General features: G+C 43.1%; 1 protein-coding gene across 2 annotated transcripts in view; it reads right to left on the bottom strand.

The window, feature by feature from the left end:
• The window catches only part of si:ch211-158d24.2 (multiple epidermal growth factor-like domains protein 9), a 72,933-nt gene that overhangs the window by 23,850 nt on the left and 22,712 nt on the right, over positions 1-26,371 (bottom strand). For both annotated transcript variants that reach the window (XR_009768350.1, XM_061673117.1), the window contains exons 3-4: positions 18,028-18,167; positions 2,456-2,605 (exon numbers count right to left, since the gene is read on the bottom strand). Coding sequence is in view for 1 of the 2 variants with exons in the window: in XM_061673117.1 (XP_061529101.1) it covers positions 2,456-2,605; positions 18,028-18,167 (290 nt within the window). In the remaining variant the exon portion in view is untranslated. The remainder of the gene's footprint in view (positions 1-2,455; positions 2,606-18,027; positions 18,168-26,371) is intronic.

Genomic DNA, 26,371 nt, shown 5'->3' with positions numbered 1-26,371 from the left:
AAGGCCAACAACAAAACAACCCAAAAAAATAAGAATGTCCTTCCATACAAATCCAAACCTCAAAGTATTAACAATCCATGCCTAGGAGTTGATAAAGTGCATTAAAAAAAAACCATTCAATTCAATGTTATATTCTTTGCAACAGTCACGTTGCTCCGCACACGACAAACAGGTCTGTCTTTTACTTTAGTGAACAGATAATCTGCCTCCCACCTATCTTGGAAGTTAACTGTTTTCCATCTTTCGTTTGGCTATTTTTGGGAAGGGGAAGTGTAAATTTGCTCGAGGAGACTGGTAGTATAGTTGCTAACGACTGCAACAGAAAGGTAAGCGGTGCTCGCCGGTCTAGACTGATGGGCCAACACACTAGCAAAGCATTCTGGGATTTGTAATATTAGTGCCGCATGTGGTATATAGTGGCAGGCCAGATCTAATACACATTTAATATGGTCTTGCGGGCCAAATATAATAACATCATGGGCCAAATGTGGCCCCCGGGCCTGAGTTTGACATATATCCTCTACATCAGGGGTGCTCAATGCGTCGATCGCGATGAACGTAGTATTGGTAGATTGCATGACATCGCGTGACATAAAAGAAAAAAAGGCATCAGCCTATCATCAATTCAGTTGCTTGATTGATCTACATATATAATCGTTGAAATCTGAATTTTTCTGACACTTAGGTCACGCACATGCGGAAACAACGTTGTTTAAAGGTAACTGCAGATGCGCAAAAAACGGCGCCAAATGTGTGTTAAAACTAACAAGCTAGTTAGTGAGTTACCTCCAATTTTTATCTCTCGCTATTTTCTCTTAAACTTAAGAAAGGGTATAAAAATGAGTGGGGGAGCTGGACCAAGTAAGAAGACAAAAACTTACCACTTTCATACAGAATGGGACGAGGAGTATTTTTTCACGATGACATTTTCGAAATGCGTATGCCTCATCTGTCAGTCTGCCATCGCATTACCAAAGAACGGAAATGTGGAGCGGCATTTTAGGACTGTGCATGGAAAATACGACACTGACTACGCATCCCTGGCTGATTCACTTCAGTGCAAGTCATCGGAGTAAACTCAGGTAATGACAAAAGAAATTACATTGTTAATTATGTTGTGTTGTGCAAGATTGGCTCATGCGGTGATGCAAGGTACATCAACATACATTGGTGCTGACCTGTGCCGGCAGCCCAGAATTTTATCTCACTGGTAGCGCTCTGCAATCTCAAACCGGAGACATGGTCGCGGCCCCCACCCCCCCCAAAAAAAGGTAGATCGCGGGAGGTTGGCTGCTTGAAAACTAGATCTTGGGGCAAAAATGTTTGGGCACCCCTGCTCTACATTATGGGCCTTTCATCTAATACACATTTACCATTAAGATGTGTATGGAATGTGTTTTTAAGAGATGGATGGGAAAAAAAACATTTGACAGCCAAACTGGCAAAAGATCACTGCAGAGCTCTTATCATGCAGTGCAGAAGCTGTGTACTTTTCCACCCATCCTCCTGCACTCTCTCTGAAGCTCAGACCAATGCAGATGTGTATAAGTGTGTGTATGGGGGAGAAAAGTCTACTTTGTCTGCAATGATGTGCTGCTTATACATAAGAATTCTGCAGCTGGAGAAGAAAATGTGCATGCCAGTATTAGAACAAAACTACCTCGACCTTAATCTTTGTTAACTTTTTTTTCTCCATTTTGATGATTCCTGTGTTAATCACTCTTTAAAACTAAACGCCTTCTTCACTCTGAATCTCGCCTTGCATTGCCTGCATGAGTGTGAATTGTTTCTCCAGGTGATGTGCAATAAAAAATATACAGCAGAGTAAGAGTGATTTGAATTTCCCCTTAAGGGGTTGTGAGTACAAAAGTTAGAACTAAAATTAAAGAAATATCCAACAATGGTTACTGAACTTAATAAAAAACAATTCAGTCATTCATTGAAAAGTCTGAAGTTGCTTTATTTTGTGGTCCAAATGAAAAATATTTTTTTTAAAAGTAATGACCAGTCTTGGTTACAAATTATATTACCATTTAGGTAATATTTCGCTGCAAAACCTTTTGAGGTAATCACTGCAATTAATGACTTGTATAATGCACATGCGATATTATTATGTTTACTCACTGATTCAACCTTACAAAAAGGTAGTTATTGATGTACTTGGAAATTATTATTGTTTCTATGTTTTTCACTGATTAGCATGGAGAAATCAGTGTTCAGTCAAGCCTTATATAGAAGGGGGTTGCATTCATTACAACTTGGTTACCAAAAACAGTTCCTGCACTAGAATTGGCTAAAGGTACATTACATGACATGTACAATTGAGGTAGAATGCAGTATATAGTACCTGTAAGGAAGAGCTTCCTTTGTAAATGTAACAAGGATGTAATGAGGATGAAATGTGAATGTGTGTGTGTGTGTGTGTGTGTGTGTCCGTGCGAGGTCAGGGACTCACCAGTGTGACAGTTGCCAGTGGAGGAAGAGTTGGAGCAGGGACACAGGACACAGGCTTCAGTCAAGGCAGTACTACGGCTGCGGTAATGATCTGGCTTGCACTCCTCGCAATTGGACCCCTGGGTGTTGCCCTCACAGTTCAGACACACACCTGAGGAAAGAACGTTTGGAAAATCTCATTTTCTTCCTGGCTCAGAATTTGTTAACTGGGGAAGGTGAAACATCCATAAGGGCAATATTATAGCCTGAATTTTTTTTTTATTGGGATTATATACCAACAAAAATTTAAGTATATTGTAGTCAGAAGTTTACATACATTCATGATGGGCATGAATGTCATATTAACTATGGACTAATGAGTTATTGGAATTTAGCATTTTTTCAGGGTGGAATGATTATTCAGCATACAGTACATTTAATATATTTCGTATCCATGTTTGAATAGATTTTATCTACGGCTGTCATCAAATATTTTTAGAATCGATTATTCTATCGATTATTCCATCGATTAGTCAGATAAAAAATATTTTGCATTCAAGTTAATTGCAAAACAATAGTAATAATTTTCCTATGACTGTTTATTAACCAATTACAGTGTTGTTGTTTATTTGGTATTTTTTAATGATGAAACAAAACCAAGTAAAAAATTAAGCTGTATCACATGAGAGGGAGTGAAGGACTCACCAACCTTTTTGAAAGTTTGAGCTACTTCTTGGGTACTGATTAATGCGAATGCAGCTTGATACACACATCTGAGGCTGCTTCAAGTTCAACTACAGCTACATCTTAATAATACATCCATCCATCTATTTTCTGTACCGCTTATCCTCACTAGGGTTTGAGCCTATCCCAGCTATCTTCGGGCGAGATGCGGGGTACACCCTGAACCGGTCGCCAGCCAATCGCAGGGCACATAATAACAAACTACCATTCACACTCACATTGACATCTATGGGCAATTTAGAGTCTTCAGTCAACCTACCACGCATGTTTTTGGGATGTGGTAGGAAACCGGAGTACACAGAGAAAACCCACGCAGGGACGGGGATAACATGCAAAACTCCACATGGGCGGTGCCAATATATTTATTCTCATTTATTCAGTTGAGATACCTAAAGAAATTGTGCAACAGAAGCCTGCAGATGACTATAGATGTGATTTATGAGCCGGAAAATGCAATAGGGAAATAGCCTGAAGCCTCGGACAGTTCCACTACACATTTGAGAACAAATATATTCAAATTTATTGAGACGTACCTGTTCATTTCAAAACCAGGTTATTCATACTACGGCTGCAAATAATGATGATTATCGTAATACACAAAACTGAGTATTTTTTCTATAAATTGATTATGATTCAGTTACTGGTTTGGTCTGGAGCGTCAGAAAATAGGGAAAAAAAATCATGTAAGACTACAGAATTCAGGGAATATTTCCAGTTGAGAGGCTGAAATCACCCGTCCTTGATCAGTCACCTTATCGAGGGGTTTGTGGGTCCCGATGTTTCTTGGAGCTAAATTGTCGCGGGCTTTATGCCCCTGGTCGGATTTATCCAGGGCAAACAGGTCAAAGGTGAGGGACAAAACAAAGCATGGCTCAAAGATCCTCTATGATGAATAAACAATGGAAGACATTTTCCCTTGCCCAGACGCGGGTCACCGGGGTCCTCCTCTGGAGCCAGGCCTGTAGGTGGGGATTGATGGAGAGCGCCTGGTGGCCGGGCGTGCACCCATGGGGCCCGGCCGCGCAGAGCCCCAAGAGGTAACTTGGGTCCCCCTTCCCATGGGCTCAACACCTGTGGGAGGGGCCAGAGGGGTGGGGCTCGTAGAGAGCTGGGCGGCAGCCAAAGGCAAGGAGCTTGGCGATCCGATCCCTGGCTACAGAAGCTGGCTCTCGGGACACGGAATGTTACCTCTCTGGCAGGGAAAGAGCCTGAGCTGGTGTGATAGGTTGAAAAATTCCAGCTATACATAGTCGGGCTCGCCTCAACACACAGCTTGGGCTCCGGTACCAGTCCTCTTGATAGGGGTTGGACTCTCTTCCACTCTGGAGTTTCCCATAATGAGAGGCAGGCATGGGCATAATGATAGCGCCCCCCCCGGCCAGGGAGGGTAGTCTCCCTCCACATTCGGGTGGGGTGGGGTGGGGGGTGAATCCTGACTGTTGTTTGCGCCTATGTACCAAACAGTAGCTCAGAGTACCTATCCTTTTTTTGAGTCCTTGGAGGAAGTGTTGGACAGTGGCCCTACTGGGGACTCCCTCATTCTTCTGGGGGATTTCAACGCTCACGTGCGCAATGACAGTGAGACCGAGAAGGGCATTTTTGTGAAACCCCATCCGCATCCCCCCGATCAGAACTTGATCAGTGTTTTGTTATTGGACTTCTGTGCTCATCAGAGACTGTCCATAACAAACAGCTTGTTCAAACACAAGGGTGTCCATACACGCACTTGGCACCAGGACACCCTAGGGTGCAGTTCAATGATTGACTTTGTGGTCGTGTCATTTGACTTGCAGTCGCGTGTCTTGGACAATCAGTTGAAGAGAGGGGTGGAGCTCTCAACTGACCACTACCTGGTAGTGTGTTGGCTCCGATGGTGGGGCAAGATGCTGGTCCGATCTGGCAGACTCAAACGTATTGTGAGCGTCTGCCGGGAATGTCTGTTAGAGTCCCCTGTCAGAAGCTTTGGTCGTCGCTGAGGCAAAAATCTCAAGCGTGCGAGGAGTTCGGTGAAGCCATGGAGAATGACTTGCGGACGGCTTTGAGGAAATTCTGGTGCACCAACCGGGGTCTCAGGAAGGGAAAGCAGTGCACTGCCAACACTGTGGATAGTGGGGACAGGGTGCTGCTGACCTCAACTTGGAACGCTGTGAGTTGGTGTGCCGCATACTTCGAAATATCCTCAATTCCACTGACACGCCTTCCTACAAGGAAATAGAGTCTGGGGACTCCAAAGCGAGTTCCCCCATGTCTGGGGTTGAAGTCACCGAGGTGGTTAAAAAGCTCCTCGGTGGCAGGGCCCCCGGGGTGGATGAGAGCTGCCTGGAGTTCCTAAAGGCTCTGGATGTTGTGGGGCTGTCTTGGTTGACATGCCTCTGCAACATCGCGTGGACATCGGGAGCTGTACCTCTGGATTGCCAGACTGGGGTAGTGGTCCCCCTTTTTAGGAACGGGAACCGGAGGGTGTGTTCTAACTATAGGGGGGAATCATACTCCTCAGCCTCTCTGGTTAGGTCTATTCAGGGGTTTTGGAAAAGAGGGTCCGCCTCGAAGTCGAACCTCAGATTCAGGAGGAGCGGTGTGGTTTTCGTCCTAGCCATGGAACAGTGGACGAGCTCTATACTCTCATCAGGATCCTTGAGGGTTCATGGGAGTTCACCCATATGGCAGATAAGGGCTGTTCGGTCCATGTACAACCGGTGTCAGAGTCTGGTTTGTATTGCCGACAATAAGTCTGATTCGTTACCAGTGAGGGTTGGACTCCGCCAGCGTCTGCAGTGATTCGGACAATGTATAGGTCTGTCGTGGTGAAGAAGGAGCTAAGCCGAAAAGCAGAGCTCTCGAGTACCGGTTAAACAAGATGGCGGCGCGTGCATATGCAGCGGCTGTGGAGTGTGTGTTTACATCAATGATGCCTGGTGTCGGGACGCTATCTTGGTCAGTCAACACTACTCACCGCTACTGGAGTTTATGGCTCTGAAATGCCGGCCGTTTTATTTACCGAGAGAATTCACTGCCGTACTGCAGTCTATATTCCTTCAAACTCCAGCAATAACAGGAGTGAGGCGCTAAGTGAGCAATACCATCATATCAGTGAACACCTGATGGCTCACCCAGATGCTTTCCTCATCCTAGCTGGGGACATTAACAATGCTGACCCCAAGGCTGTGCTTCCTAAACTATACTCAAACATTGACTTTCCAACACAGTGAACTAATACTCTGGACACTGTTTTTTTACCCCTCTGAAAGGGGCCTACAAGACCCTTTCCCTCCCTCCACCTCGGCACCTCAGACCATCTCACTGTTAGGCTAATGCAGACTTAAAGACCATGGGTTAAAGTCTCCCAACCAGTTAGGAAACGGGTACGAGTGTGGCCAGAAGGGTCCCTTGAGGCACTTCAAGCCTGTTTCGCCATCACAGACCAGACCATGTTCAAACAGGCTGCCATCTACAACTCCATCACAGACCTCCAGGAATACACAGAGACTGTTACTTCCTACAACAGCAAGTGCATGGATGATGTCACCATCACTAAATCCATCACTATCCGTGCTAATCCGAAGCCATGGCTGTCAGGGGAGGTCTACAGACTACTGAAAGTCCGCAACGGGGCTATTAGATCTGGGGATGAGGAGGGGCCAATTTGTCCCGTGGCATCAGGGAGGCCAAAAGGCAGTACTCCAGGAAGATCGCCCACACCGCAGCAGTGACACCAGGAGTCTGTGGCGTGGTATTCAGACCATTACAGACTATAAACCCTCTCCACAGACCTGCAACAGCTCCACCTCCCTGCTATATGAGCTAAATGACTTATTTGCCCGCTTTGAGGCACATAACAGCACACCTGCACACAAGACTCCACCCTCTCCTGGTGATCAAGTGCTGACACTGACCCGGCACAGGGTAAAAAGATCTCTCAACAGGATCAACACACAAAAAGCCCCCAGCCCAGACAACATACCTGGTTGTGTTCTGAGGGACTGTGCAGCTGAACTCACAGATGTCTTCACGGACATCTTTAACACCTCCTTGAGTCAGGGTGTTGTCCCCATGTGCTTCAAAGCCACCACCATCATCCCGGTCCCGAAGAAGTCATCGCCCTCCTGCCTCAATGACTACTGTCCGGTAGCGCTCCCTCCCATCCTGATGAAGTGTTTTGAGCGGCTAGTCATGAACCACATAAAGTCCTTCCTCCCCCCTTCTTGGACCCCTTCCAGTTTGCATATCGGTCCAACCAGTCAACCAATGACGCTGTCTCCACCGCCCCCCACTCTGCCCTCACACACCTAGACTCTAAGGACTCATATGTCAGACTGCTGTTCATAGACTTCAGCTCAGCATTCAATACCATCATCCCTCAAATACTGATCTACAAATTGGACCAGCTGGGGCTCAACACCTCGATGTGCAACTGGCTGCTGGACTTTCTGACAGGTAGACCGCAGGCAGTACGGGTCGGCAGCAACAGATCCAGCATCATCAGTCTCAACATGGGGGCTCCTCAAGTTTGTGTGTTGAGTCCCCTCCTCCTCACCCTGCTGACCTATGACTGCACACCGACATACAGCTCCAACCTCTTCATCAAGTTTGCAAGTGCGAATGGTTGTTTGTTTGTATGAGCCCTGCGATTGGTTGGCAACCAATTCAGGGTGTACCCCGCCTCCTGCCCGATGATAGCTGGGATAGGCTCCAGCACGCCCGCAACCCGAGTGAGGAGAAGCTGCTCAGAAAATGGATGGATGGATGGAATTTATTTCAAGGCTTTAGCCAATCTGTCACCATTCTCCAGCTACAAAGTCACTCAAAGAACCAAAGGGTAATTGACATTGGCCTGACATTTTTTTTAACCCATACATTTTTGGCCCATTGTTTTTTGAACTACGTCAGAGTTGCTAATTTATCCAAAAATAATATAAAACGTACTTCTAGGCATTCTGCAAGCTAATACTTAATAGATGATCAAAAAATACACAATTTTACCAACTGCTGGTTTGCTGAGAAGACAATTTGTTTGGGTAGGTTTCCAGCTCAACAAAAGAGCATGTGGCCCGCCATCTTGTCACAACCACTCTGGCTCATGTCAGTGCAATATTCATCCACTAGGTGTCTCTATGCAGGGGCAAGAAGTGAAGTTAAATTTGACAAAAAAAAATTTGGTTCATTTTGGGTAGCAGCAATTAAAAGCGGCCACATTTGACCCTGTCTGTGGGTTCTCCATGGTTAAAATTAAATTTGCCTAATTTCTTTGCCTTTTTGTTCTGGCCTCTAACTTGAGTCAGGCCCATCTCCACCTGCACCTGATGCGTGCTTCAAGCTGTGCCACATGAAGAGCATACTCTTCTTTAAGCACTCTCATTCTGGAAAATAATTGACTAAAATCATTGTCTGTTTCACTTCATTTTTCACTATTACCAACTTCAAAGGCTAATCCCAAATGCATCCTCTTGGAAAATACAGTATTATGTAAAATATTTTTCCATTTTTATTGGCCAGTTCTGAATTTGAAGTTAGTTCAATCTGTGTTGTGACATAATCCCTAACATCGCTCCTAATACATTGAACATTAACATCCGTAAACTAATTAGATAATTGTAAGTGTGTTTCCTAATTAATACAAGATGTACTAGCGGATCAGCTCTTGTCGCCGATGTTACGTGTGCTACGTGATTCCGCTGGGACCACAACCAGGACCACGACCTGCAACACTTCAACGCGAAAATACAAAAGACCAGTGGAACAAATACCACACTGGCAGATCTGATGAGCTTCCTCCGCAGGGTGTCCGGGCTCTTCCTTAGAGATAGGGTGAGAAGTTCGGTAATCTGGGAAGGGCTAACACGCAAGCCGCTGCTCCACCGCATTGAGAGGAGCCAGATGAGGCAGGTGCCTCATAAGGATGCACAATAACGTTTTTTTGCCACCGATACGATAACCGATAACTTGCTGTCTCTCTAAGCCGATACCGATACATTTTTTAATGCTTTATATCAGGAATCTTCAATGATTTCCAGGCTAAGGACCCCCAAACTGATGTAAATCTGGAGCAGCGACCTCCTACTTATGTATATTGGATATAATTGTGTTTTATATCAAACTGGATGTATAATAGGATGCCTTTTTATTAATATAAAATATCATTAAAATAGTATTATACGAACATCATAGCATCATTTATTATCATAAATCATGTGTATTCAACATATGTATTTTAATATAATAATAAGAATAAAATAATACCTTTTTATTGTTACACCAATACACAAGCACAATATGACTGAGATGAGATGTGTAAATGTATTTTGTTGTTGCGCAATCAGCTTTTTTGGAACGTGCTGCAGCCATAAAATTCCAAGTTAATGATTAATTGCTAAAAACAAAAAGGTTTATCAGTTTGAACATTAAATATATTGTTTTTGTAGTGTATTCAATTAAATATAGGTTGAACATGATTTGCAAATCATTGTATTCTGTTTTTATTTATTTTTAACACAACGTCCCAACTTCAATGGAATTGGGGTTGTATAAGTGAACTGTGAAAAAGACTCATAACACCTTGAATTTCATATAAACGTTTCAGCCTTGGGTAGGGTTGAGCATCAAGAATCGATTGGAATCTGGACTAACATTCCGGTTCCGAATCGTTCAAATTTCGGTTCCCAGTTTTGATGCCTACAATCCGCCGACCCCGAGGAAGAAAATGGCGAAAAAGAACACCACTTGGAATAAGATTATATTGTGCAAAAGAGGCTTTCACGATGTGTAGAAGTCTGACGTGCTTTACTTAAATCATGTAATAGGTGGTGTTAAAGATGTTAGAATGTCTTAACATGACACCTGTTCCAGCATGACTGTTTCCCAGTGCACATAAGAAAGTTCATTTATAGACTTTACGCCGATCTGATCGGTGTGATCGGTATAGGCCGATAATTAGCATTTTATGCTGATCGGCTTTCATGTCATAATTCGCCGATCCGATCAATGACGTCATCGATCGGCTCCGCACAAGACATTAAACTCCGCGTCGCCGTCGCGTATGAATCCAAAAGCTAGTTTATTTTTAGCCTTGCCACGTGTCTTGTGGCGCAGTACTGTAACTATGTGACGGCCAATAATTTTTTTTTCAATCTTGTCGGTGAAAAAACACGTCGGTGTGGGACTCTTTTGCGGTGTCTCAGACAAACAACACATAAGTTATTTGCAGTGCACAACTAAAGTACGCCGTGGGGAACGTAATCTAAATGCTACAAAACAACAAATTTGATCGGGCACCTGAATAATGTACACAAGGAGGAGCATGCTGCATTCAAGCAACACAGCGTGGAGGAAAAAAACCCAAAACAAAAACAAAGGAAAAGTAAAACGGACGCAAACTCTAGACAACACCCGCCCATATAACTGGGATAGTGAGAAATTTAGAGTAAGCATGTCATTAACAGTATTTGTTAAAGTAATTTAATTACAGTAAGTTAGCACCCATTATTACTGTCATGTTGTAATGCTGATTTGACCTAAATTTATGTCAGTGGCCAATCCTGGAATGGCCCCTAGAGGTCATTGATGTTTTAACTTTTGTCTAAAATGCTAGAGAATATATTTGAAGATACAGTACTCAGTATGCAGTAAACAAGTATGTACAATAAATGAACAAGTCATGTAAATAGACACATTGCTCCATCTTGTGATCGGTTATTGTATTTTTGAACTTGCTGATCGGGCCCAAAAATCCTGATCGTGTAAAGCCTATTCATTTCGTCAAGGCGTGGCTGTGAGTTGCAATAGAAATTGACTGGCCAACACAGTGCCCTAACCTCAAATTCATCAAACACCTTTGGAATTAACTAGAATTCTGTCTGTGTCCACTGGAATGCGCAAGAACACACAAGAGGGGGAATGATACAAAAAAATAACAACCAAAACACATACCAGGTTTTGCTCGGTTAAAGAATTACAGATCAGTTATAGTTATTAGATATGTGGATATCGCTAAGGAAGAAAACAACATGATGATCAACAGCTCGCCTCAATCCTTTTATCAAAATGACCCAGTTTATGTGAGGTCTGCAGTGTTTGGCTACAGAAAAATGTGAATTTGCACATTGTGTTCTTGTTTGAATGCACTGTACTGTATCCCCGAGGAGAGGTCAGGATCAGTCTTTAGGTAGAACCGTAAAATCTTAGTTAATCCACAGCACTGTGAACACTGAGCCCAAGTGAGGCCTTAGTAGTCCATCTGCTCATGCATAATAGCAGCAAGCCATATGGCTGCTAAAACTCCCCCTCACCGGCCTACTATAACCATCACCATGGACCCCTTTCTTCAAGCAACACAAGTGACTAAAAGCCTGGCCGCTGAGAGGTAAAAAGCAATCCTCCTGAACAAGATGAACTTACACTAAACTTTCCAGTCTCATATAAAGCAAAGTGACGGTTTCATTCACTGTGAGAGTGATTTGACAAGACTGCTCTATCCAATCAGGTTCCTGCTTCCTAAGTGAATGTTGCACTTTTGTAGCGGCTCGGCGGTAAACATCTACTTAAGTGAAAGAAGGAAGGTGTGTCTTTGTGTTGCGTGCATGTGTGGCTCAGTCATGACAAAAACAAAGCAGATACACATCTTTCTCTGGAACTGAGGTGTTAAGGCAAAAAGCCAAAATGTACGCAGCAATTATTCTCTTGCTCAGACTACACTGTTAAAACATTATTGTCCATCCACAAAAGGGGCTGGGTACTCATCAGCATAGCCAGCTACTCTTCTTTTTAAAAGCACAGTTGTCCCCATCAGGAACTCATCTCATTAGACCATTTAACCTGTAAAAACTTAAAGCCTCACACAAATGATGCAAACATGCCAAATAATCCCAATTAAGTCTACGGTTGCAATGAAGAAACTAGAAAAGATGGCAGATGACAGTGCAAAGCGTGCAGTGACCAGTGTCTTGTTCTGACAAAGACAATGTTAGAAAGACTGTAGATAGGTTGAAAATTTTAATAAAGGATACTAATTTGCCCTTAAATATCTCAGCTGTCGTTTTGTGTGATACCAATCATGATCCCCTTTCACTGTGAAAGGGGATCTTTCACAGGCTGAGGTAAAACAACATCCACAGATCCAGACACAACAGTGTTGAAAGAAAATTTCTGTCACCTTGGACGCTTCCGATCCTTTGGTCAGGGATAATTTATATTTACGTGTACAGTAAACCCCTCCCTATTCACCGAGGTTATGGACCCACTGCGAACAACAAAAATTTGTGAATAGTCGACACCTCCCATTAAAAACGCTTAAAATTGCCTTTATTGTTTCAACCCTAAACACACCTAAAACTATGATCCTGAAACATTTTACCACCATTTCAAACTCATCTTAAAATTTTATCCTTAAAATAAATGGTTCAACGCTAAGTACACGACAACAATTCTCACACTGAAGCCTACTGTACGTATAGGTGTAACTTTATTAAAAGATTACTTAACAAATTCACAGCACTCATCTCACACAATGGTAACAGTACACCGCTAGCTTCTACAGTCTTGTTTATCATGGCGTTGTTCTTTTTTTTTTCTTTTTTTTTTTAATGTACCGCACCGTAGTCTCGTTCATGCCATATTGGCGGGATACTGCAGCGTAACCTTTTCCTCCTTTGAGCACATCCAGGACTGGTTGACCTTTTCTGGAGCATAACAACCTGGCGTTTAGGCGCTTTGCTAGGAGTCTTAGCAGGAGAAAGATGCCTTAGAACAAACAAGGCGTTTGGGGGGATAGCCAATTAAGAGTCATCAATAAACATAACATGCATGTTTCTGATGTTTTTGAATGTGTACGTGTGTGTGTGTGTGTGTGTGTGTGTGTGTGTGTGTGTGTGTGTGTGTGTGTGTGTGCCCGAGTAGGCACAGGGAAAATATCCAAACTCCACATATGAAGGCTGCAGCCAAGTTTGAAATCCGAACCTCAGCAATGTGAGGTTGACGTGATAACCAATAAGTCACTGCTCTGGCATATCTTCTTTTCCTTTTGGCTTGTCCCTTTAGGGGTCGCCACAGCGCGTCAGCCTTTTCCATGTAAGCCTATCTCCTGCATCTTCCTCTTGAACACCAACTGCCCTCATGTCTTCCCTCACGACATCCATCAACCTTCTCTTTGGTCTTCCTCAAGCTCTCTTGCCTGGCAGCTCCATCCTCATCATCCTTCTACCAATATACTCACTATTTCTCCTCTGGATGTGTCCAAACCATCGAAGTCTGCTCTTTCTAACTTTGTCTCCAAAACATCGAACCTGGGCTGTCCCTCTGATGAGCTCACTTCTAATTTTATCCAACCTGGTCACTCCAAGAGCGAACCTCAACATCTTCTCCAACTCTGCTTCCTGTTGTCTCTTCAGTGGCACTGTCTCTAATCCGTACATCATGGCTGGCATCACCACTGTTTTATAAACTTTGCCCTTCATCCGAGCAGAGACTCTTCTGTCACATAACACACCTGACACCTTCCTCCACCCGTTCCAACCTGCTTGGACCCGTTTTTTCACTTCCTGACCACACACACCATTGCTCTGGACGGTTGACCCAAAGTATTTAAAGTCCTCCACCCTTCAGAATCAGAATCAGAATCATCTTTATTTGCCAAGTATGTCCAAAACACACAAGGAATTTGTCTCCGGTATTTGGAGCCGCTCTAGTACAACAGACAGTCAATTTACAGAACACATTGGAGACATAAAGACATTGACAAAAAACAATTGTGCAAAAAGATGCAGAGTCCTCTAGCACTTAGAGCAGTTCGAATGACTAATATTGCAATAGTCTGGTGCAATGACCATTGTGCAAAGGGCGCCAAGACTTCAAGGAGTGTATGCGGTTTAAAGTGACGAGTAGTGCGATAATCTGGGACAATGTTGGTTGTGCAAATGTTACAGATACTCCTCAATCAGTGTGCAAATGGAGCAGATGCTACTCTGGCATGAGTGGTTAGTATATGCAAATAGTGCAGCATGCTATCTCTTCTCCCTGTAGTCTCACTCTTCCCCCACCACCCCTCTAGTTCATGCACATATATTCTGTCTTACTTCAGCTAATCTTCATTCCTCTGCTTTCCAGTGCATGCCTCTATCTTTCCAACTGTTCCTCCACCTGCTCCCTGCTGTCACTGCAGATCACAATGTGATCTGCAAACATCATGGTCCACGGGGATTCCAGTTTAACCTTATCCGTCAGCCTATCCATCACCACTGCAAACAGGTAGGGGCTCAGGGCTGATCCCTGATGCAGTCCCCACCTCCACCTTAAATTCGTCTGTCACACCTACAGCACACCTCACCACTGTTCTGCTGCCCTCGTACATGTCCTGTATTATTCTAACATACTTCTCTGCCACTCCAGATTTCCACATGCAGTACCACAGTTCCTCTCTGGGGACTCTGTCATAGGCTTTCTCTTGATCTACAAAGACACAATGTAGCCCCTTCTGACCTTCTCTGTACTTTTCCATCAACATCCTCAAGGCAAATAATGCATCTGTGGTACTCTTTCTAGGCATGAAACCATACTGTTGCTCGCAAATACTCACTTCTGTCCTGAGTCTAGCCTCCACTACTCTTTCCCATAACTTCATTGTGTGGCTCTTCAACTTTATTCCTCTATAGTTCCCACAGCTCTGCACATCACCCTTGTTCTTAAAAATGGGCACCAGCACACTTTTCCTCCATTCTTTAGGTATCTTCTCACGCACTAGAATTCTATTGAACAAGCTGGTCAAAAACTCTACAGCCACCTCTCCGAGATGCTTCCATACCTCCACAGGAATATCATCAGGACCAACTGCATTTCCATTTTTCATCCTCTTTAATGCCTTTCTAACTTCCCTCTTACTAATCATTGCCACTTCCTGGTCCACCACACTTGCCTCTTCTACTCTCCCTTCTCTCTCATTCATCAACTCCTCGAAGTATTCTTTCCATCTAGCTAGCACACTACTGGGACCAGTCAACATATTTCCATCTCAATCCTTAATCACCCTAACCTGCTGCACATCCTACTCATCTCTATCCCTCTGTCTGGCCAACCTATATAGATCATTTTCTCCTTCTTTAGTGTCCAACCTGGCATACATGTCATCATATGCCTCTTGTTTGGCCTTTGCCACCTCTACCTTTGCCTTGTGTCGCATCTCAATGTATTCCTTTCAGCTCTCATCGGTCCGCTCAGTGTCCCACTTCTTCTTAGCTAACCTTTTTTCTTGTATGATTTCCTGTACGGTGAGGTTCCACCACCAAGTCTCCTTCTCTCCTTTCCTGCAAGAAGATACACCAAGTACTCTCCTGCCTGCCTCTCTGATCACCTTGGCTGCATTGGTCCAGTCTTCTGGAAGCTCCTCCTGTCCACCAAGAGCCTGTCTCACCTCTTCCCGAAAAGATGCACAACACTCGTCCTGTCTCAGCTTCCACCACATGGTTCTCTGCTCTACCTTTGTCTTCCTAATCTTCCTCCCCACCACCAAAGTCATCTTACACACCACCATCCTATGCTGTCTACCCACACTCTCCCCTACCACTACCTTACAGTCGGTACCCTCCTTCAGATTACATCGTCTGCACAAGATGTAATCCAACTGCGTGCTTCTACCTCCGCTCTTGTAGGTCACCGTATGTGCGTGCCTCTTCCGGAAAAAAGTGTTCACTACAGCCATTTGCATCCTTTTTGCAAACTCTACCAACATCTGTCCCTCCAAGTTCCTTTCCTGGATGCCGCACTTACCCATCACTTCTTCATCCCCCCAATTTCCTTCACCCACGTCTATTACAATCTGCACCAATCACGACTCTCTCTCTGCCTGGGATGCTCAGAACTACTTCGGATGGATAGGCTGACATATGAGGTTAGACTGGAATCCGCGTGGACCATGATGTTTGCAGATGACATTGTGATCTGCAGTGAAAGCAGGGAGCAGGTGGAGGAACAGTTAGAAAGATGGAAGCATGCAATGGAAAGCAGAGGAATGAAGATTAGCCCAAGTAAAACAGAATATATGTGCATGAATGAGAGGGGTGGTGGGGGAAGAGTGAGGTTACAGGGAGAAGAGATAGCAAGGGTTGAGGACTTTAGATACTTGGGGTCCACCGTCCAGAGCAATGGTGAGTATGGTCAGGAAGGGAAGAAATGGGTCCAAGCAGGTTGGAACAGGTGGAGGAAGGTGTCAGGTGTGTTATGTGACAGAGGAGTCTCTGCTAGGATGAAGGGCAAAGTTTATAAAACAGTGGAGAGGCCAGCCATGATGGACAGATTCGAGACATTGGCACTGAAGAGACAACAGGAAGCAGAGCTGGAGGTGGTGGAAATGAAGATGTTGAGGTTCGCTCTCGGAGTGACCAGGTTGGATAAAATTAGAAATTAACTCATCAGGACAGCAAAGGTTCGATGTTTTGGTGACAAAGTTAGAGAGAGCAGACTTTGGTGGTTTGTTTGGACACGTCCAGAGGAGAAATAGTGAGTATATTGGTGGAAGGATGATGAGGATGGAGCTGCCAGGCAAGAGAGCTGGAGGAAGACCAAAGAGAAGGTTGATGGATGTCGTGAGGGAAGACATGAGGGCAGTTGGTGTTCGAGAGGAGGATGCAGGAGATTACATGGAAAAGGATGACGCGCTGTGGCGACCCCAAAAGGGACAAGCCGAAAGGAAAAGAAGAATGTATAGCAGCTATTTTGAAATGTTTATTACCATAATTCTTCGTGTATAATGCACATTTCCCCCCCCCCAAAATTGGCAAAAGTCAATAGTGCGCATTATACATAGGAATGGAATGGAAAAACCTTTCCCATTTATAAATGTATGCTGCCGTCTTGAGGTTATGAAAAAGCTGTATACTTTCATTCCAAAATGCCACCGCCACCTAGAGATTATGAGAAAGGTGTACACTTTCATTCTAATATGCCACCGCCACCTAGTGGTTATGGAAAAGGTGTAGCCTACACTTTCATTCCAATATGACAGGGGTACGTATGACTGCATATATTTACATTTGTGCTCATAAGTTTACATATCCTGGCAGAATTTGAAATATTGTTTTCTTTTTTTGTTTTTTTAAATATGACTGATGACTGAATAACAACCATAATTAATTTATTTATGGTTATATTTTGTTTTATGATTAAACTTTTCTGAAATGCTTGACCGTTTAATTTGAATCCCATTAAAATAAAATGTGTTTCGCCTGGCCCTTCATGTTTTCTTTAAAGAATTGTACCCATCTTACAAATTCTGCCTGGGTAATCAAACATCTGAGCACAACTGTGTGTTTTCTCATTTACTAAATAAAAGTAAGGCTGTGAATTTCAAAACAAGAGCAAGTAACTAAAAAAGAAAGTATTACGTGTTCAAATAAAGTGTTTCACTTCAGAATAATTATTTGAAAAAAACCTAACAAAATACAGATCATACTTTGTTTTGATCATATGGGTAGAAGCAAAATCATGCATTGTAAAAATGCATTACACATAGGTAGAAGGGTTTTCCAGAATTTTGATGTCAACTTTACGGGTGCGTATTATACACGATATAAAATATACCGTAATTTGGCATCATGTGTACGATCTCAACAAAACTGAAGGGAAAACAGTGTGAAGGACATCAACCTGTCATAACATAATCTAGGTTGATGTATCAAAAGCTTGGATGTTTTACACAAAAATTATATTCACAAAATGATGGAAACATTACAAAAGAGTTACTGTTAAGAGTCCCTGCTAAGATTTCGGAAAATAATAGAATTTCCTGTTAAAAGACAGATTGATGAACTATAAACTGTCAGCCATTACGATAACATGACATATTGCAACATCTGTTATTAGCAGACTAACCTGACTGTGGATGGCAGTAGTTGGTTTGGTTGTTACACTGGCAGGGCTGGCATCCAGTGCTGCTGAAGTGGAAGAAGCCTGGGTGGCACTCGTCACACTTCGGTCCATAGACTCCTGCCTTGCATACACATATCCCTGAGCTGGAAGGGCAGTAGAGAATATAGTTATTTCAACACAATACATGGTATGAAAGTATTACATTTATAATAATACAAAACCGGCAGTTGTGAGCAACATTCCTGAATAGCTGGATTATTGAAAAAGCAAGCAAATGGCCACAACTATACAGTAACCATTGAAGTTTACATGTGAAATTGGCAACTCTCTGTAATTAAATATGGTGATAATTATTTTTAAGAAACAACTGAGAGACAAAACATAATACAATCTTGATGCTTTAAAACAGGGGTGCCCAAACTTTTTGGCTCAGGGGCCACATTGCCGTAAAAAAATTGTCATGCGGGCCAGCATTAATTTTACATGCTTCCGACGAGGGGAATGCTTTTTTGTATTTTTATTTTACTTTGTTTTACTATGCTGTCTGCTGCTAGGTAGATCTTATAACTGCCTGACCTGGATAAATGAAGGTTAAAATAAAAATTAATGAAATGCAAAATAAAGTATTTTTATGAAATTTGACTCAAACTCAAACTTTATTCATCAGAATCAACAAACAACATGTTTGCATTAATGTGAAGGGTGATACTGAGATCTCGACTGCAGTAAATGGGGCCGGTCTGGCTCAAAAGCGGTCGTTTTAATGCGCAAGATGTCACGCAGGTGGGAGTCACTTAGTCTTGTCCTCACGCGGTTCTTATTCATGTTCATGACTGAGAATGTCTTCTCACACAAGTATGTCGAACCAAACAAGCTCAACATTTTCTTAGCAAATGTACGAATCTCTTGGAACCTGTCTTTATCCAGCTGCTGGTAAAAGTTGACAAGAGGGAGTTGTTGGTACCGGCTGCGACACTCTGTGTCACACTGCAGCTCAATGAGCTCCAACTGCAGGTGGGCTGGAATGTCACTGAGATCCACGGAAACGGGAGAAGAAAAAAGCGTGATCTCCTTTTCAATAGTTGCAAAATCCCTGAAACGCTGTTGAAACTCCTCAGTCAGAGATGAGATGTTTGCGGCATACCTCCTCATTTGCGCACTGATATTGTGCGCTGGAAAACGGGTCATTATTTCTTGCAGAGATTGTAAATGTGTGGTATTGGGCTGCGTTTGTGACAGGTGGGTTTTGAAAAGTAGCAGCTTGGTCCGAAAGGCTTTAATATGTGAATACAGTTGGCTTATCAATGCATTTTGCTCCTGAAGGCTCGTGTTCAGGTTGTTAAGATGTCGGGTTATGTCAACTAAAAATCCAAAATCAGACAGCCAAATAGTTCTGGCATCGGTTGTCCCTTTTTTGCCAAGAATTGTCCAATTTCCTCTTTGAGTGAGTAGAAACGCTGCAGTGCAGACCCCCGACTAAGCCATCTTACATCAGTGTGATACAAAACATCTCCGTATTCAGCGTAGATATCCAGTAGAAATTGTTGAAACTGGCGGTGGCACAGGGCTTTGGAGCGAATATAATTAATAGCCTTTATCACCGGTTTCATAACGTGATCATATTTCAGATGTTTGGCACATAGAACTTGTTGGTGAATAATACAATGGAGTTGTATAGCTTTACCTCCTTCGCTTACTATGTTACACATTAGGGTTGATAATCCACTGTGCTCGCCAACCATGGCATGTGCGCCATCCGTAATAATCCCCGTGATTTTATTCCTCTTTAATTTTATGTCATGTATGGCGGAACAAACAGAAGCAAATAAATCTTTCCCTCTTGTTTGGTTCTTAAGGCTCTGGAGGTCAAGTAGCTCTTCACGCACGTTCATTTCACTGCCCACTCCTCTAAAAAAAAATCAGTAACTGAGCGCTGTCGGATGCATCCGTGCTTTCGTCACAGGCTAACGAAAAAAATTCAAACTCCACTCCTTTTGCGTTCAACTGTCTCTTAATATCAGAAGAAGCTTCTGCGATCCTTCGTGACACAGTGCTACGAGCCAGGAAAACATTGGCGAACTGTTGCTTTTTCTCAGGACAAATGTTCTCCACCATTTTCATCACACAGTCTTTAATAAATTCACCCTCAGTAAAAGGTTTGCAGTGCTTGGCAATCAGCGTTGCCACCTCATAGCTTGCCTTTGTTGCATTTTCATTCGACTCACTGGCTCTTGTGAAAAAGTGTTGCTGTGCCGTTAAACCAGCTTCCAGTTGCTTCAATTTTTCACTGCGTTCGTTCCCAGTTAGCTTGTCGTAATTAGCATGTTCCGTTTGGTCGTGCCTCTTTATATTGAACTCCTTGAACACAGCCACAGTCTCTTGGCAAATTAGGCAGATGCAGTTGTTTCTAAACTCAGTGAAAAAATATTCAGACTTCCATTTGTCCTGGAAACGTCGGCCCTCGCTATCAACTTTCCTTTTCTTACTTCCAGTTGCCATTTTAGAAATGGGCAAAAAACAGATCATGCGCAAAACGGCCCCGCGAGAGTTCAGCCACAAGTTTACTGCCATCCTGTGGTGAAATATAAAATTGCACGTGTATTTTGTACTGCCGGGCCACATATTATTGGTTTTATGACAGAGGCTTCGGGCCAGTGGAAATATGAACACGGGCCGGATTTGGCCCGGGGGCCGGACTTTGGGCATGTCTGCTTTAAAAGGTAGTAGCTGTTTTTTGGTAATTTATCCGAAACAGACCTTTTTCATCAGATTAGGGTTTCCCTTATTCATATATGACATGGAAAAAAAACACTGAACAAGCAGGGACGTCAAAAACTCCAACAAGGGCTTGGCGATGGATCAAGTTCACTCTCTCTCTCTCTCCTTTTATTGTTATTTAAAAAGCTGAAAACATACTAAACCTTCTCATGAGGCAGTTCATTTTTTTAGTATTTAGACTGCTGAATGTTTTGCAAAAAAGCAAAAAATTTAACTCTGTTATTAGTGGAAAAACTAAAAACTTGGCTCACAGACAATTTTTATTTAACTTTCAATTTGATGTGCAGCTACATAGTCTTCAAATAGGCAAGGAATCTGTCTTTGACCATGTCTTTTCGATTATAAAACACTGTTCCAATAGTGTTTGTTACATCTTGTTTTGACTTACATTTTCCAAGTTTAAGATTTTTAATGATAATAATTTTTAAAAAACAAAAAAGAAATCAGGATATACTGTATATCGTGTATTGCCATTCAGCCTAAAGATATTGGGATATGACTTTTGAGCTACAGTGCCATGAAAACGTATTGACCCCGTTCTCAAATTATTCCGAATCAGATGCCCCAGCCACCTCATCTGGCTCCTCTCAATGTGGAGGAGCAGTGGCTCAACTCTGAGGTCCTCCCGGATGACCGAGCTTCTCACCCTATCTCTAAGGGAGACACCCTGCGGAGGAAACTAATTTCAGCCGCTTGTGTGTGTGTGTGTAAGGATAATTTTTTAAATTATTATTATTTATTTTTTTTGCATAGTTTCCCCCCTTTAATGTTTAGGATCATCAAACAAATGTAAATATCAGATAAATATAACCCAAGTGAACTTAAAATGCTGTTTTTTAATGGTGATTTCATTTATTAAGGAAAAAAACTGTTCAAAGTTACCTGGTCCTGTGTGAAAAAGTAATGGCCCTCCTTGTTAAACCATGAATTAATTGTGGCCGAGCCTGATTATGATACACTATTTATTAGACTTTACACCGATTTTATCGGGCTGATCGGTATCAGCCGATATTTAGCATTTTATGCTGATCAGCTCCACAAAAGACATTTACTCCGTTTCACCATTGTGCACAATATATTTGAATCCAAAAGCTAGTTTATTTTTAGCCTTGTTGTGCGTCTTTTGACGTTGTATTGGAAATATCTGACGGCCAATAAGTTATTTTATAAAAAAAAAAAAAAAAAAAAAAAAAAAAGACAATACACTGAGACAGACAACACGTAATGACTACAAGACAAATTTGCTCTTTCACGATTGTCAGACTACTGCAATAAAATATTGTATTCCGTTACCACCGCATCCCGTTTTTTACGATCATTGTGCTTTATCTTGTCAACTCAAATGCGACTGGATACATTCGTTACGTGGCGACGACAACAAGAGTGGAGCGTGCCGACTTTGTATTATAACGACAAAATGGGGAAAAACATGTGTTGGTGGTCACCGGTGCTCAGGACAGGAGAGCACGTTCGTTTAAGGCTTGCTTGAGGTATGTTCCCGTACTTGATTACGATAAGGCTCGAAAGCAGGCAACAAAACGTTATGTAGCCTAGCAAGCCAGTGGTACCACAAACGGTTGGAGGTAAACATGCCGCCTTTCTGTCGAATCATGCGCTAAAGTTTCGGTGTGGGTGAAGTAATTTAATTAAAAATAAAGTAATTTAATTACAGTAAGTTAGCACCCATTATTTCTGTCATGTAATGTTGGTTTGACCTGACTGATTAGAATACACGATCTGACTAGAGCAGTGATTTCCAACCTTTATGGAGCCAAGGAACATATTTTACAATTGAAAAATCTCACGCAACACCAACAAACAAAAAGTGGATACATTAATTACTGTACGTACTTCCTGCCATCTAATAGAAAACCATTTATCATTTGTTCTGTCTGTCACTATGCCTCACTGGCATGAACAAATATACATTATTTATTGTAAATATAATTTTTTGAACAATTAAGTACACGAGTATATGCAGAAAATGAACAGGTCATTTAAATAGACACATTCCTCCATCTTGTGATTGGATATCGTTTTTTGGCTTTACTTTCTCAACCACATTACATAACACTGAATTGTTGCATAGTTTCAGATCTCAAGCACACATTTATGACAAACCCATAGATCATGCAGCAAAAGCATGGTGCAAATTAGCTCCTCTCAACCAGATTATGACCTGCATCTATTTTATATGTTGAGTACAACACGGCATGTTTGTTTGTCATCACAACACAGTCCTGCTCACCATTACTGGCACCCCTTCATTTTTTTGCATAACCTGTATAATATCTTCATAAATAAATAGAAATGTAATAAACATATCAGGATCTCTAAATTGGAGGTCCAAAGTAATTTAACAAAAGATTTTTTTTTTTCAACTTCATCCATCCATCCATTTTCTACCGCTTATCCGGGTCGGGTCACGGGGGCAGTAGCTTTAGCAGGGACGCCCAGGCTTCCCTCACCTTTCGGCTTAGCTCCTTCTTTACCACAACGGACCGATACAAAGTCCACATCACTGCAGACGCTGCACCGATCCGCCTGTCGATCTCCCGTTCCATTCCATTCTTCCCTCACTCGTGAACAAGACCCCAAGATACTTGAACTCCTCCACTTGGGGCAGGATCTCGTCCCCGACCTGGAGAGGGCATGCCACCCTTTTCCGACTGAGGACCATGGTCTCTGATTTGGAGGTGCTGATTCTCATCCCAGCCGCTTCACACTCGGCTGCGAACTGCTCCAGTGAGAGTTGGAGCTCACGGCTTGATGAAGCCAACAGAACCACATCATCAGCAAAAAGCAGAGATGCAATACTGTTTGTCCATAATGACAATCCGTCATTATGGACAAACAGAAGTCCGATAACAGAACACCGGCGGGTTCTGATCGGGGGGGAGGGCATTCCTCCCAATCACGCCCTTCCAGGTCCCACTGTCATTGCCCACGTGAGCATTGAAGTCCCCCAACAGAACAATGGAGTCCCCAGCGGGAGCGCTCTCCAGCACCCCCTCCAAGGACTCCAAAAAGGGTGGGTACTCTGAACTGCTGTTTGGTGCATAGGCACAAGCAACAGTCAGGACCCGTCCCCCCACCCGAAGGCGGAGGGAGGCTACCCTCTCGTCAACCGGGGTGAACCCCAACGTACAGGCGCCGAGCCGGGGGGCAATAAGTATACCCACACCTGCTCGGCGCCTCTCACCGTGGGCAACTCCAGAGTGGAAGAGAGTCCAACCCCTCTCGAGAGGACTGGTACCAGAGCCCAAGTTGTGTGTGGAGGCGAGTCCGACTATATCTAGTCGGAACTTCTCGACGTCACACACGAGCTCGGGCTCCTCCCCTGCCAGAGAGGTGACATTCGACGTCCCTAGAGCCAGCTTCTGTAGCCGGGGATCGGATCGCCAAGGTCCCCGCCTTCGGCCACCGCCCAGCTCACACTGCACCCGACCCCTATGGCCCCTCCCACAGGTGGTGAGCCCATGGGAAGGGGTCCCACGTTACCCTTTCCGGCTGTGCCCGGCCGGGCCCGATGGGTGCAGGCCCGGCCACCAGGCGCTCGCCTTCGAGCCCCACCACCAGGCCTGGCTCCAGTGGGGGGCCCCGGTGACCCGCGTCCGGGCAAGGAAAAACGAAGTCCATTGTTTGTCGTCATCATTAGGGGTCTTTTTCAACTTAGATTTTGTAATTTCAAAGAAAAAAAACTGAAATCAGCATGTGTGGCAATATCGACACCACTCCTTAATATCTGGTCGCACACACTTCGGCAGTTATGACAGCCTCCAAACGTTTCTTGTATCCTTCTCTAAGCTTTTTGTACTTCTCAAGTGGTTTGTCCCACTCTATATTTGCGATTTGTTGAAATTCTTGAACAACAAGTTCTTAGTTCTTTTCCCCCAATAGCACATTTCAACTCCACTCAAAGATTTTCAATTGGATTGGGAGTAGGACTCATTGCTGGCCATTTTAAAACAGACCATTTTTTCCTTTTTAACATTCCTGTGTGCTTTTGGATGTGTGCTTTTTGTTCTGTTTAGTTACACTGGGTAAGACATTTTGCTCTAAAATCTCTTGATAGTTTTCTGATTTCATGATACATGTGACACAGTCAAGGTCAAGGTCGTAATATACAGTAGCAAGCAGCCCCACAGCCTTATGGATCCTCTACCATGCTTGACTGTTTGCAGGGTGTTTTTTTCCTTAAAGGTACCAAATTTTGGCTATTTAGACCACCATAGAGTGACTCGCCAACATGGACTTCGTATAAAAGTATCAATTTAAAATCATTTAAAAAACACCTTGGGTTTGTCATGAGTGTCCAGAAAAGGCCGCTCTGACAGCTACTTCTGTTTGACCCAGTTTTGTATCCGCTTTGTCCATATTTGGCTAAGACCGTCTCCCTTTCTTCTGATCGGTTGCCTCTGTGTAAAAGACTCACTTGTGAGAGCACACGTGTTTGTTATGCTGCCAGCGCTGGCTCAGGAGCGGAAAGGTAGGGGGAGATCTTCGCAAGTGACGTAGAAAAGCTCGAGAAATTTGAAGTACCCGATTTCAGGCCTCTTAACAGAAAAAAAGTCTGGTACTCAGGAATGTGTGGACTATTTAAATTAATAATTCACGTTTACTGAGGCACCATAGAGCCAATATTACATCCCAAATACGAGAAAAAGTTGGTTTGGTAAAATACGGGACTTAAAGGCTTCATTGCCCCGTCGTACAAATTGTGTTTGTGTGCATTGCCAAAAAGCTCTATTTTTGCTTCATCTGGCCATAAAATGTTGCTTATCATCTGAATCCAGAAATAGCCTTAAAATCATTACAATAAAAAAAATCCAATAGCTCTGAAAATCAAAAGCACCACAAAATTTGATTCATTTTTTTCCTCTCTTTCTTTCATTGAATCTGATCTTCTACTTCATCATCTTGTATGTTGTGAATTATAGGAGATGTGGGAGTCTCTAATTAAAATAAATTGCTAATGTCACATGAGCGTCATCCCTCCAATCAAATGCTCATTTGAAGTAATCTACAACAAGAACAAACACAATGCCAAGTCAAGACTGATCAACCCTCCAACCCAGACATTGTACCCCCCAAACATTAATTACACACAATGACTTCAAAACAATGGAAGCAAATCACAAGTGACTGGAAGCAATTTCTGTGAGCATGTGCATGGGTCTTCATACAAATGGGGCTTTGTTAAACAACCGCACTTAATGCAAATGAAGAGGCCAATGGTGATGCTTAGTGGGGCATGGGCAATGTTGAAGACAAGGCTGGGAAGAACACACACATACACCAGATGTCTCGAGATAATTCTGAATAAACTGAGAAATCGAAAGTAAAATAGTATTTCTGAAGGTCATATGCATGGCAAATAAAAAAAATTGTGTCATACACTGTGGGCTATGAGCTACGTTATAGCAATAGAATAGCTGTTATAATTGTTTACCAAAGTAAATGACACTTGGAATGCATCTTTAAAATCGCCTTGTCGTCACCGAATGGTCAAGTGGTGTTGTGGTTGGCAGAAAGATTGTTCAATTCAACGGCCGACTGAGAGACACTT

Source organism: Phycodurus eques, chromosome 3 (genome assembly GCF_024500275.1).
Source record: "Phycodurus eques isolate BA_2022a chromosome 3, UOR_Pequ_1.1, whole genome shotgun sequence".
NCBI lineage: Eukaryota > Metazoa > Chordata > Actinopteri > Syngnathiformes > Syngnathidae > Phycodurus > Phycodurus eques.
Note: the sequence above shows the minus strand (reverse complement) of the source record. Positions and strands in the feature narration are given on the sequence as shown.